Consider the following 12,295-nt stretch of genomic DNA (forward strand, 5'->3'; position numbering starts at 1 on the left):
CATATGTCAGTATTAAACACAGAAGATCTTGCTTTGCATTATAGCTAAACTGACTTTACTGGTAACATCAGATAAAAACAGTGCATTTCTCTTGGATTGTAACATATCACATGTAAGAACTGTTCTATGAACATTATATTTTGCAGGGTTTAGACATGCCTAAAAATTATGACTGGTAGAAATTATGAAAAACAGAAAGGAGTGCAGGTATAGCTTTCTTCATGGGCATGTTTCCTGTAAGGGAAAGGACGTCATGGGTCTTAGCAAAGTCCTATTTCTGTTCCTTCTCTGGTAACCGTAAAAGGACTCTGCACAAGTGTCTTGATGGGCTATTACTGAAATGGGAATTTTGGTCATACCATCTATATCTTCATTTTCTCCATCCCTCCTATTAATAGGCTTCACAAGTGCTAGACGCCAGGGTAGCCCATCATTAGGCAGAGTGAGATTGTCAAATGAAAAATTAAAAGGGAAAATTATTTCAGATGTAAAATCATTGTATCCAGTTGAAAGTGTGTTTGTGGGTGTGTAACAGATTATATCAGATTTACAGATATCTTCTGACAAAGAGGCATTTCTTTAACTATAAACATTTAGAAAATAGAAGAATTGGTCCTAGCCCCATTTCAGACTGTGGCTACAGGTACGATCACAATAAAAAGATCCACTTGATTTTATCAAGAAATTCTGCAGGAGATATGATATATACGTCAATTTAATCTTCAGTCATTTCTGATCTCTACAGCTGTGAATGACAGCCATACAATAAAGATTTCTAGCAAATGTCAAAAAAACAAATCTGGAGCATTATCACATTAATGTCTATCATGTTCTTTGATTCTGGTTTGGATGCTTTGTTTTGTGGTTCCGATATATACCTGGCCACACTGTAGACTAAAACAACCAGAAAAATCGGCAGTAGCTGAACATGCCCTAAAACAAGCTGGACATGAAATTCTATTTCAAAATACTGAAATACTGGACAATACCAGCAATCATTATGTTAAGCTGCACAGGGAAGCCATTGAAATCCACACGCACCAGCAGAACTTCAACAAAAACAGGAAAGTTTGAAACTCAACAAAACGTGGCTCCCAGCTCTGAAAAATACAGTGTGCAAAAGGTCAACAAACTCTACCCAGCCACAAGGACCAGGGATCACTACACACAAAAGACCAGCTAATGACACCCATCAATCACAGTGACAGATAATCTCTCCTCCTTATCACAACAATAAACCCACAACAAGACACACTAATCACCCATCTCCTGAAAAGGACAAAAGCTGATCTCACAGCCATAAATACTAAACTCCCAAACAAACTGTACTAGAGCACAGAGTGCTGTCCTCTGAAGATGCCAGCCACAGAGACTGGTGAAACGTTAGGAAGAACAACCTTCAGAACATGGCCAAAGAGCCTGAAAAACCCACAACAACCATTAGATCCCGGCCGTGAAAGCCTTCACGAATAAATTAATATAGTTGCTCTGTTCTGGAGAAAATGCAAATATAAAGAAGTGAGCTTCTACCAGCTTCAAAGGACCTCCCTGTATCTGGTCCAAATACTGCATGCAGTAGCACTATTTGCTTAACATATATTCAGGATGTTCACAATAAAATACAAATATATTCATGAGAACCAATATGTCTCTATAAAATATCAAATAAAAAGGAAATAATAAATTGTCCAAATTATAAAAAATGAAAATGACATCAATTTAAGTTGCTAATTCAACCATCAGGGGAAATGTTTACAAAAAAGAAAAACAAGTTTTATAACCAAGAAAGTACATGGCCATGATCTGGCTATTTTCTTTTGGACTCTGCTCTGGGTCCTTTTCCTGAGCAAAAGATGGAACACAAAGAGCTTCTACCTACGTTAGAATGGATGAGAACACAAGATCCTGTCCCTTTTACTAGTGTATGCTCACACTGCAGACCACTTATTTATCAGGGAGGGACTGAACCCAAGCCCCTCTGCCTTCACCTTCTCCCAAATCATTACTTTGTCAAATAACCTGCTGAACGAGGAGATTCTTCTTGCACCACTGTGTACACAAACCACCTTTGTTTCAAAGCCATAATACTGCAGGAAGACAACTTCAAGCAAAGCTGAGTGTTTTACTGGTGAACTTTTCTGTTTAATTTCCCTCTCCTTTTCTCAGATCTTGGGAATAAATGGAGGCATAAAGTCACTTGCAAGGGAAGAGGTCACTACAAAGAGGTGTGTTTGACTTTTCTGACCCATGGCTACTCTCCTTTGCAAATATTCTATTTTTGTCCAGTCACTTTTGGCTTGGAGTCCAGCAGGGCTAAAAGCAAATTATTTAGAACTCCTTAGAGAAAACTGGGAGTAAAGAAAGAATTAAACACCAATTTCTTTGTACTGATTATCCTCTGTATGTCTGCCAGTCCCTGCTCTTGTCCCACCCCTGTCCCTAGTACTAGAAAAGAATTAAAAACCCATAAGCTTATTATTTTATTTCACTGGAACATACATAATCGTAATCAGGAAATAAAACAGCAGTTACAGTTTGTGGAGATTTTCAGAGGTCTAGCCATGTTAGTGGCCAAAATTATGTTGCTTAGCATAATAAATTGCACTAAAGTAGGCCCACACTGAATCAATAAGGATTTGATAAGTCAAGTCTTCGGCATGTTCCATTGATTCAAATGGGTCTCCTCTAACTGTGATTTAATAATAAAGGTGTCACATTGTTCTACAATTTTAATGACCACACAGTGTCCTTTGGGTTTTACTTTAGCACAGTAAATCATGGTTAGAGAAAGCCCATTTGAATCAATGGAACTTATAGAGAAGTTAATTTGCCAAATCTCCTTGATTCAAATGTCCTACTCTAGTACAATTTTCTAGGCTAAGCAACATGATTTGGGTCAGTATGTTGCAGAGAAAACAACTGAAGAGTCCCATGGCACCCTGAAGACTTAACAAGGCTTATTTGACCCGAGCCTTTGTGCAATGTAATTGCTATTTGCCCTCATGTTGCTTCTGACTCATGGTGGCTCTATGAATTAGGTAAAGGTAAAGGTTCCCCTTGACATTTCGTCCAGTCATGTCCGACTCTAGGGCATGGTGCTCATCCCCATTTCCAAGCCATAGAGCCAGCGTTTGTCCAAAGACAGTTTCCGTGGTCACGTGACCAGCGCGACTAGACACGGAATGCCGTTACCATCCCACCATGGTGGTACCTATTTATCTACTCTCATTTTTACATGCTTTCAAACTGCTAGGTTGGCAGGAGCTGGGACAAGCGATGGGAGCTCACTCTGCTTCGTGGATTTGATCTTATGACTGCTGGTCTTCTGACCTTGCAGCACAGAGGCTTCAGCAGTTGAACATGCAGGGCCAGCACGTCCCTATGAATTAGTGACCTCCAAAAGTTCCTGTCATGAACAGCCCTGCTAAAGAGCTCGCAAACTGAGAGTTATGGTTTCTCTATTAAATCAATCCCTCTCATGTCCAGTCTTCCTCTCGTCTTACTGCCTTCAGCTTTTCTCATTATTATTGTCATTGTCAGTAAGTCTTGTCTTCTTATGATGTGTCCAAAATACAATAGCCCCAGGTATTAATATACAAGTCATGCTTGATAAAATGACAATGTGTAATTTCTTCCTTTTAAGATCAAGTTTAGGAAACTCTGTTATGCTGTTGGGTATCTCCAACTCGGACTGGCAGCCACTCTAGGGTTCCAGCCAAAAATCTTTCTGAATTAAGTTGGATATTATGGGGATATATGTTGCTGTTGTTGTTGTTTTGCCAGTAGCATCCCACAACATTGTTCATTGGACAGACTAGCCAACCTCTACACAAAAGAATAAATAGACACAGAATGGACATCAGAAATAGCAACATTCAAAAACTACAGAGATTAATATTGGACACATTTGTCTCTGACTTAAGAGTTGTCATCCTGGAGGGGAAGAACTTCAGAGACAGATTCCAAAGAGAAAATCTGAAGAAAAATACGTAGAGAGGTTCACTTCTGCTTTCTTTTGGCTAAAATAAAGATAAAGGCTTACTATCTCATTATACAGAGTAAACATCCTATTCATGCAGACTTCACAAAGTACTAGAGATGCTCCCGAATCTTGGTTTGGAGATTTGTGCTGATTCGGCACTGTGTCCACACAGGTGTTGTGTGGGTGCCATGTTCTTCCCCCTTCTGCCTCCTTTGCATGCTCGCCCATTCCCTGGGTGATGCTTGCTTGCCTCCCTGCCTTCTCCATGCAACTGCCCATTCACCGTGCGCAGCTGTGCTTCCCTCCATTGCTTCCTCCACCAGCTGCCCACACAGACAAGGAGGCAGGACAGAGATTCCAGGGAATGGGCAAGTGCGCAGAGGAGGCAAGAGAGGGAAGTACATGGGCTCCACACAACACCTGTGCAGGTGCAGTACCAAACCGGCACAAAACTCCAATCTGAAGTTCATGCCCATTTCTATAAAGAACTATGAAACAGAGCAGGTAACAACTTCTCTAATTTCATCCTGTTATTCCTTGACCTGGTTTAGGTCAGTGGTTCTTAACCTTGGGTTACTCAGGTGTTTTTGGACTACAACTCCCAGAAGCCTTCACCACCAGCTGTGTTGGCTGGGGTTTCTGGGAGTTGAAGTTCAAAAACACGTGAGTAACCCAAGGTTAAGAACCAGTGGTTTGGTGACCAGTCTGGATTCATGAAGCCCCCCCCCCCCCGCTTACAAAATCAGTGGTGGCAGAGACCATATAATGCTGGAGGGAAAAATATTGATCAGGAAACTATGGGGAAAATATGACAAGATGTATTTCTAGCACTGAAATTGATTAACTTTTATAAGTTATTGTTTCTTCTTCATGAATTTCAAAAAGACTTAACCTCATCCTGTATTTATCACTCAACAGAATCAAAGAAAGAAAGTATTTATCACTCAACAGAATCCAAAGAAAGAAAGAATCTGGCTGTTTGGACTGCCCCACTGAGAATGCATCCCTGTCTGGTGTATAGGACAGGGACTGAAAATCAGTACTTTCATCATTATGCCTACCTTCATTCCACATATGAGCAACATGATAAGTATTTCAAGAGGTAAATAAAAACAAACGTATTAGGCATATGGCTTACCAGGGTAGCAAAAAGATGATAAAGTATGAAGTAAATAGCAACAACTGGTGCCCACATATGCCCCACGGCATTAAGAGTCTGATCCATCACATCCACCCATCCTTCCTGTGTTAGGATCTGGAACATTGACATAAAAGCCTAAAAGAAAACATAATCAAGAATTGGAATATTAAAATAATAATGACCTAAGTGAAAATGCTGGTAATTGTTAGCCCACACATAACTGGCTTATGCTTGAGGAGTCAAACTTCTCTGGGCTTGTCTATACAGCCAGCTGGAGCAGGCTAAATAGGGTCACTAAGGGGTCCACTATGCCATTTGGTGCAGTCCTCACACTGAAATAGGATACAGACCTAAGGAAGTCTATGTAGTCTTTTTAAAAGTGTATGCGTATTAGGCATGTGTATTATATGTGATCTGCAAGAGAAGTATATGAGATATGTGTATCTCATACTTTTCTTTTAAAGGTCCAGATGAAAGCCACCCACAGCCTATTACACATAGGTAATACACAAATATATTCTTTCTCTTGCCAGTTGACATGGTGGCAGATTTGACTGTCAACAGTTCTCGACCAGCCCGTTAAGACAACGGAAATAAAATATTAACATTTTTTATAAGTGATGAAGCACATTTTCATTGCTCTGATGGAGAATATTTTTTCACATCCTCTGCCTCCCTGTTGAGGAGCAAAAGAAGTGCTTAATTAGCCAATATCCTGAAGTGGCTCTATTAAGCCACTTCACAATATTGCAAAATCAAAAAAAAGGAAGACTTGGTTCATTTCCAACCATTACATGAGGTGGAAATGGACCAAAACAGAGCAATCCTACCTACATTAAAAAAAAAAAAAGCCCTTGACAGGGCACCAGAAAGTGGGCTGGTGGGCTCCAGCAAAGACACTGTCTGATTGTCATCTTTGGGAGTAACCCAACCTATCCCTGCAGCTAAATGAACTAAATGCCTGTGTAGTCCATCTTCTAGATTAGACTGTTTGTAAGATGTCACAGCTTGGCTTGCTATGATGCCGACTTTCTTGCATTCCTACATGTGCACTGCTTCCATTTTGTATATGCATATTTCCTGCATTTTGTATATGCGCTTTTATATCATTATGATCTATTTCCATCCAGGATTTTCCTCACAACCAGCAGCAAACCTGTGGGGAAAAAGAAGAAGGAAATGCTCTACAAAACCTAAGGGATGACACTGCATTTCAGAAGTAGTCATGAGTTCTTTTGAATGCCATTTTTCAGTGCTTTTTGTCTTTCTAGTACCATCTAAAAAGCTAAAAAGTCATCATGGTGTCAACTATTCCCTTACAGTTTTTCTTAGTTACAGCCCTTTCCAATGTTCTTGGAAGCATCAGGCAACAGGTGCTACTTTCAGATAAGCTTTATTATTGGCTTCAGTTCAGCTCTTATTGCAGGTTAAGAAGATGTGATCAGTTGTGTAATAATACAGAGCCTGGAGGTAAAGTGCTACCTGTAAAGCATTATTTTGCACAGTATTGAAATGCTCCTTTTGAAAGTAACATTACAAGAGGATAACAATGTTACTTTCAGAGTGCAATGAGTACTTTTTGTTTGTTAATTCAACATTATTCTTACAGAGAGGCTAAAATGCATTGGGGGGCATTTTGAGGGGATTTTTTTAAAAACTTAGGCCATATTCTTAACGTTTTAGACCGATTTACTTATTCACAAAAATTACAATGAGTACTGTCATGACTATGCCAGTGGAATCATCTTCAGATGAGGACCTGGAACCTCTAAGGCCAGACAGAACAAAGGAACAGGCAGCTGATGATGTAGGGCCCTCGAAATGAGTAGGTACAATAAGTAATGCTAACAATTCATTTCAAAAAGTAACTTTCAAAGTTCTGTAAGAATGTGAAGAATAGGGGTGTGAAGTTGAATACATGTTTGAATGTGTATTTCATTGTAACCAGCACATGCATGTTATGACCTGAATCTATTTCCAATGCATACCTGCAGTTTCCAATTTTGAGTGATGATCAACATACGTGAACTTAGACAGCTAGATAAGGCAACATTATACACATATGAACAGATGAAGTTTATTTGATTTCAACAAATCAACCTTTTTTGGTATCTGAATTGCTTTGACATTATAATTAAGGACCATTTTAACGGAAGCAACTGTTTTTTAAGATCCTTCTGAATAGCAAATAAATAGCACTGAATCACTGATACCTCATTTATTTTAGAAAGAACAAATGTTATACAGTATTAAAACAAAAGCTAGATAGCCTTTTAATTCTGAAGAAAAAGGAAGGTTCCATTTAAAAATGCTTCATTGTAACGGTATTGCAAGAGAATTTTAAACCTTTCATATATTGTTAAAGTTCTCTGTATTGGAAAACACTAGTTTAAAGAAAATAATAAGGCAGTGTACAACGATTTTAAGTTCAGCAAGTAGCAATCTTTCTTTCAGAACAAGATATTTTTAGTTGAAAGGTATACTTTCCACCATTTATGCTAAAATGAATCTGAAATGCAGCTATCTTGCTGACAGAACCAACAGCTGTGAAAATGAGACCTAGAGATTTATGCAAATGAAAGGCTTTTGAATTAATTTGTTATTGCAGTGGATGGGGGTGGGGGAAGCTCTGCACGTTTCTCTAAATATGTTTTTCTCCTGAACATTAGTTAGTGCTTCTGATGCTGGTATTTAAATAGAAATTATTCATCTGCAAATATATAATGTAAATCACCAAATGTTAAAATACATCTAAGTGATATAATATTTTTGGTCCATCAAACAGATCATATCCCATATACTCACAGGAAAAGCAAGGAAATTTTTAGTTTTTATTGAATTAAAAGTTAATTCAGATGGACCTATCCAGAGAAGAATAAACTATAAGAAATAAAGGTGTAGCTGCCAAAAACAGTTCCATCTTGAGGTTTTCCCCTCTATAACATATAAATTGTGTAGTAGTGTGATGTTTCTAGTTCTCTTCAGATGTTTCCCTCACGCATCAGACAAATCTGTCAGGTGGGTTGGACCACAGTGATTTGTTGGGATCCTCTCTCAACACTATGTGTATCATGACTTACAGACTGAGGAAACAATGGTGCCAACAAAGGAAGCACCAAGCCTGAGTATTGCTATAGAACCAAAGCCTCCCCAAACCCAAAGTGCCAGAGGTTCCCAAGACTTTTGAGCCTGGAACAACACTGGCCACGCCGCATCTATTTCTGTTGCACCAGTATGGATACCCTTCCTTTGCATTTGCAAAACCAATGCAAGTTACTGCACAATGTCTTAAAGAGAGGAAATAAAGAAGTTAAGACCTGGAGAATTATGCAGAAGGTTGCCGTTTGGGGAAGGCATATGCAAGTTTCTTACAATGTGCTTGTAACTGCCCTCAAGAAGCATACCTTTTTCATGCAGTAATAAATCAGAACACAGTTTTCTTGTCTGTGGCAGTCAGGCCCTATGAAATCAATACTGCTGTTCACCCAAGGGTCCACAGTACAAAACAGTTACAGCACAAGCAGCTTTCCATATTTTTTTTATCTCAGGCATAACTTCAAAAATTACGAAGCCATGAAAAAAAGAAGAAAACATTTTGCAAAAGCCTAGCTTAGAGTCCCATACTGGCTTGAAAACAAATCAAACCCAAAAAAAGACAAAACAGAGAAAGAATGCTATGTTTGGTCACCACAGCAACCATACGCTTCTAGTTATTTACTACTTGTCAAGTAACCATGTGAAACCATGCAATTTAGAGGCATTAGAGAATGAAGGTTGTCTGCTTTTTCTTCTTTTCAAAAAAGCTATAATGTTCCTACAATACTTGTACTGTAGCTTTCGATTCAGCAACATTAATGGACGTGACAATCAATTGTTCTCATTGGGCTAAATATACTTGCTTTTCAGTATCTCAGGAAATGGCACAAATGCACCATGTCCACATCCTATTGCCGTTTTGTGTTTGTTCTCACTTGGTAGCTGACTCACATTGTCTAACAGAGGGTGAAATTATGCATGTTCAAAATGAGATTATGTAGACCAAAATAACTTTAGCCAAAAACTCTGATTTGAAGCCTAATGCCTCAAATGTTGCAGAGTGCCACTCTACCACCACAACAGAAAATGGACAGAAGGTTCCATGAAATGAAGTGCTTCAAAGAACCAACCCCAGAAAAGGAACTGGAGGTCTCCAAGTCTTACGTTCCACACTGTCTAATGATGATAACTGACCTAGTGTCTGTCCCCTTGTCATGGTCGGATCACTGCCTGATTAAATGCAACCTTACAGTGGCTCTTCCTCCCCATGGGGAGCAACAACCTGTTTTAATGGTTCGCCCTTGAAGATTACTGGATCCTATAGGATTCCAGGATACCATGAGAGGGATTCTGGCCGATTTCACTGGCACTCCTGCTGAGGCTCTGGTTGATAGCTGGCTTGCTGCTGCCACCAGGGCTGTTGACACGATCACACCTAAAAACCCTCACCGGTGCAGAGATCGCCCTTCGCCCTGGTTCAGTCAGGAGCTGCAATCAATGAAGCAAAAATAGGAGAAGGCTAGAGCACATATGGAGATGGAACCTGATGGAAAATAGCCAGATAGCTGTCAGGATTGCAAATAACCTTTACCAATCTGAGTTGAAGGCTGCTTCCAATCAGCAGGCGGAACTCTTCTGTATAGTTGGCGATCGATCTGGAGTTGGTCATAGTGACCAGCCTCCCACTAGCATTTCACCTGACCAATTTGCAGCCTTTTAAAAATCACAAGTGGAGGCCATCCATCGGGATCTTACCTCCTATTTGAAAACAGTGGATTGAGCAGAGACGTCCAGCACTCCGTCTTGCCCAATGAGATTTAGCCACTTACAGCCTGTGTTGTCAGACATGGTGGACAGAGTGCTTGATCACTGTGGCACCACCACCTCCTTCCCTGACTCTTGCCCGGCCTGGCTAATCAAAGCAGCCAGGCCTATAACATCTGAATGGGCTACGGCAATAATTAATGAGTCTCTCCAGGAGGACAAGGTTCCCCTTGCCCTCAAGGAGACATTCATTAGAACCATCAGGAAGAAACTGAGCTTGGCGGTGGATGATATTGGTAATTATAGGCCCGTTGCCAATGTTTCTTTCCTTAGCAAGGTAGTTGAGAGGGTGGTGGTCGATCAGTTGCAGACTCTTCTGGATGAAACCAATGCCCTGGATCCATTCCAGTTGGGCTTTAGGCCGCACCACGGCATGGAAATGCCATTGGGCGCCCTGTTTGATGACCTATTGAGGTAGGCCAATGGGGCAAAATGTCTCTTGAGGTCCTTCTCAATATCTCAGCCGCCTTTGATACTGTCGACCACAGTATCCTCCTGGGGAGGGTCTCTGAGTTGGGAATTGGTGGCCTGGCTCTTGTCTGGCTCCGTTCCTTCTTGGAGGACCGTCCTCAGAGACTGCAGGTTGGAGAGAGTTTCTTGGCTCTGTGGAACCTCAATTGTGGGGTTCCGCACTGCTTGATCATCTCTCCAATGCTCTTTAACATCTATATGACGCTGCTGGGAGAGGTAATCAGGGGATATGGGGCTTCGTGCCATCAGTACGCTGATGATACTCAGCTCTACATCTCCTTTTGTCCAACAACAGTAGATGCAGTTTCGTCCCTTGAGCGCTGCCTGGAGGCCGTTCAGCAATGGATGCAGGAGAATGGACTGAGACTGAACCCGGGTAAGACAGAGGTCCTTCGGGTGGGTGCCCCAGGCAGATTTGGGAAACTCCCTCTCTTTTTTGGGGGGGGGGTAACTCTTATCATTAAGAGTGAGGTTCACGGTTTGGACCTGGCGTTCACCATGGAAACCCAGGTGGCAATAGTGGTCCGTTCCGCACACTTCCATCTTCGGTGGATTGCTCAGCTGCATCCCTATCTTGATGTTGGAGCGCTCACCACTTTAATCCATGTGCTTGTAGTCTTGAGATTAGACTACTGTAATGTACTCTATGTGGGGCTGCCTTTGAGACTGTTGCGGAAACTCCAGATGGTGCAGAATACAGTGGCCAGGCTTCTTACAGTGGTGAAAAGGTACCAACATATTTCCCCCACGCTGGCCGCCTTGCATTGGCTGCCCATTCACTTCCAAATTGATTTCAAAGTCTTAACAATGACATATAAAGCCCTAAACAGTTTAGAACCTCGATATCTGGCACAGTGCCTCCTCCCAACCAGTTCTGCCAGACTCACTCGTTCCAGCCAGGCCGGTCGGCTGGGGGGCCTAACACTGAGGGAGGTCTGGAAAGAAAGAACAAGGAACCGGGCCTTCTTGGCAGTGGCCCCTCACCTCTGGAACAACCTACCCATGGAGATCCGCCTGGCTCCCCCTCTGCGTGTATTCAGAAGAAAAGTCAAGACCTGGTTATTTGGGCCGGCTTTCCCTCCTGCCGTATCTTAACTTCACGTTTTGCCATCTTGAATTTATAGTATATATTTATTGTGGGGTTTTTTATCTGTTTTTAAATTTGTAATGCTGCCCAGAGTAGACCTTTGGTCTAGATGGACAGGGTAGAAGTCCAATAAAATAAATAAATAATAAATAAGATCAGGAAAGCTCTATGCTGCTGGCTCATATGCAAATTATGATTGGGCCTTTACATTTATTTTTATTCAGAAGCATTGACATTTCATTGTTTTGACCATTCAAAGAATGGTGACACAAGAGAGTAAAAATAAATCATACAAAAAGAACCAACACCGTAAAAATATCATAATCATAACAGAATCCATAGCACTAGAGACAGAGAAAAAAATTTAAAGGCCACAATTCCATGTGCTTTGGTAACAAGCAGTAAAGGTAAAGGTTCCCCTTGACAATTTTTGTCTAGTCGTGTTCGACTCTAGAGGGCGGTGCTCATCCCCGTTTCCAAGCCATAGAGCCAGCGTTTTGTCCGAAGACAATCTTCCGTGGTCACATGGCCAGTGCGACTTAGACACGGAATGCTGTTACCTTCCCACCGAGGTGGTCCCTATTTATCTACTCGCATTTGCATGCTTTCGAACCACTAGGTTGGCGGGAGCTGGGACAAGTGACAGGCGCTCACTCCATCACGTGGATTCGATCTTACGACTGCTGGTCTTCTGACCCTGTAGCACAGGCTTCTGCGGTTTAGCCCACAGCGCCACCACGTAGAATGAGGTAAT

At 41.3% G+C, this 12,295-nt stretch overlaps 1 protein-coding gene across 3 annotated transcripts in view; it reads right to left on the reverse strand.

Moving 5' to 3' along the window:
* Positions 1 to 12,295, reverse strand: part of NALCN (sodium leak channel, non-selective) — a 276,634-nt gene that overhangs the window by 86,337 nt on the left and 178,002 nt on the right. For all 3 annotated transcript variants that reach the window (XM_072994642.2, XM_072994641.2, XM_072994639.2), the window contains one exon: positions 5,121 to 5,258. In XM_072994642.2, the coding sequence (XP_072850743.2) occupies positions 5,121 to 5,258 (138 nt within the window). The remainder of the gene's footprint in view (positions 1 to 5,120; positions 5,259 to 12,295) is intronic.

Source organism: Pogona vitticeps, chromosome 3 (genome assembly GCF_051106095.1).
Source record: "Pogona vitticeps strain Pit_001003342236 chromosome 3, PviZW2.1, whole genome shotgun sequence".
NCBI lineage: Eukaryota > Metazoa > Chordata > Lepidosauria > Squamata > Agamidae > Pogona > Pogona vitticeps.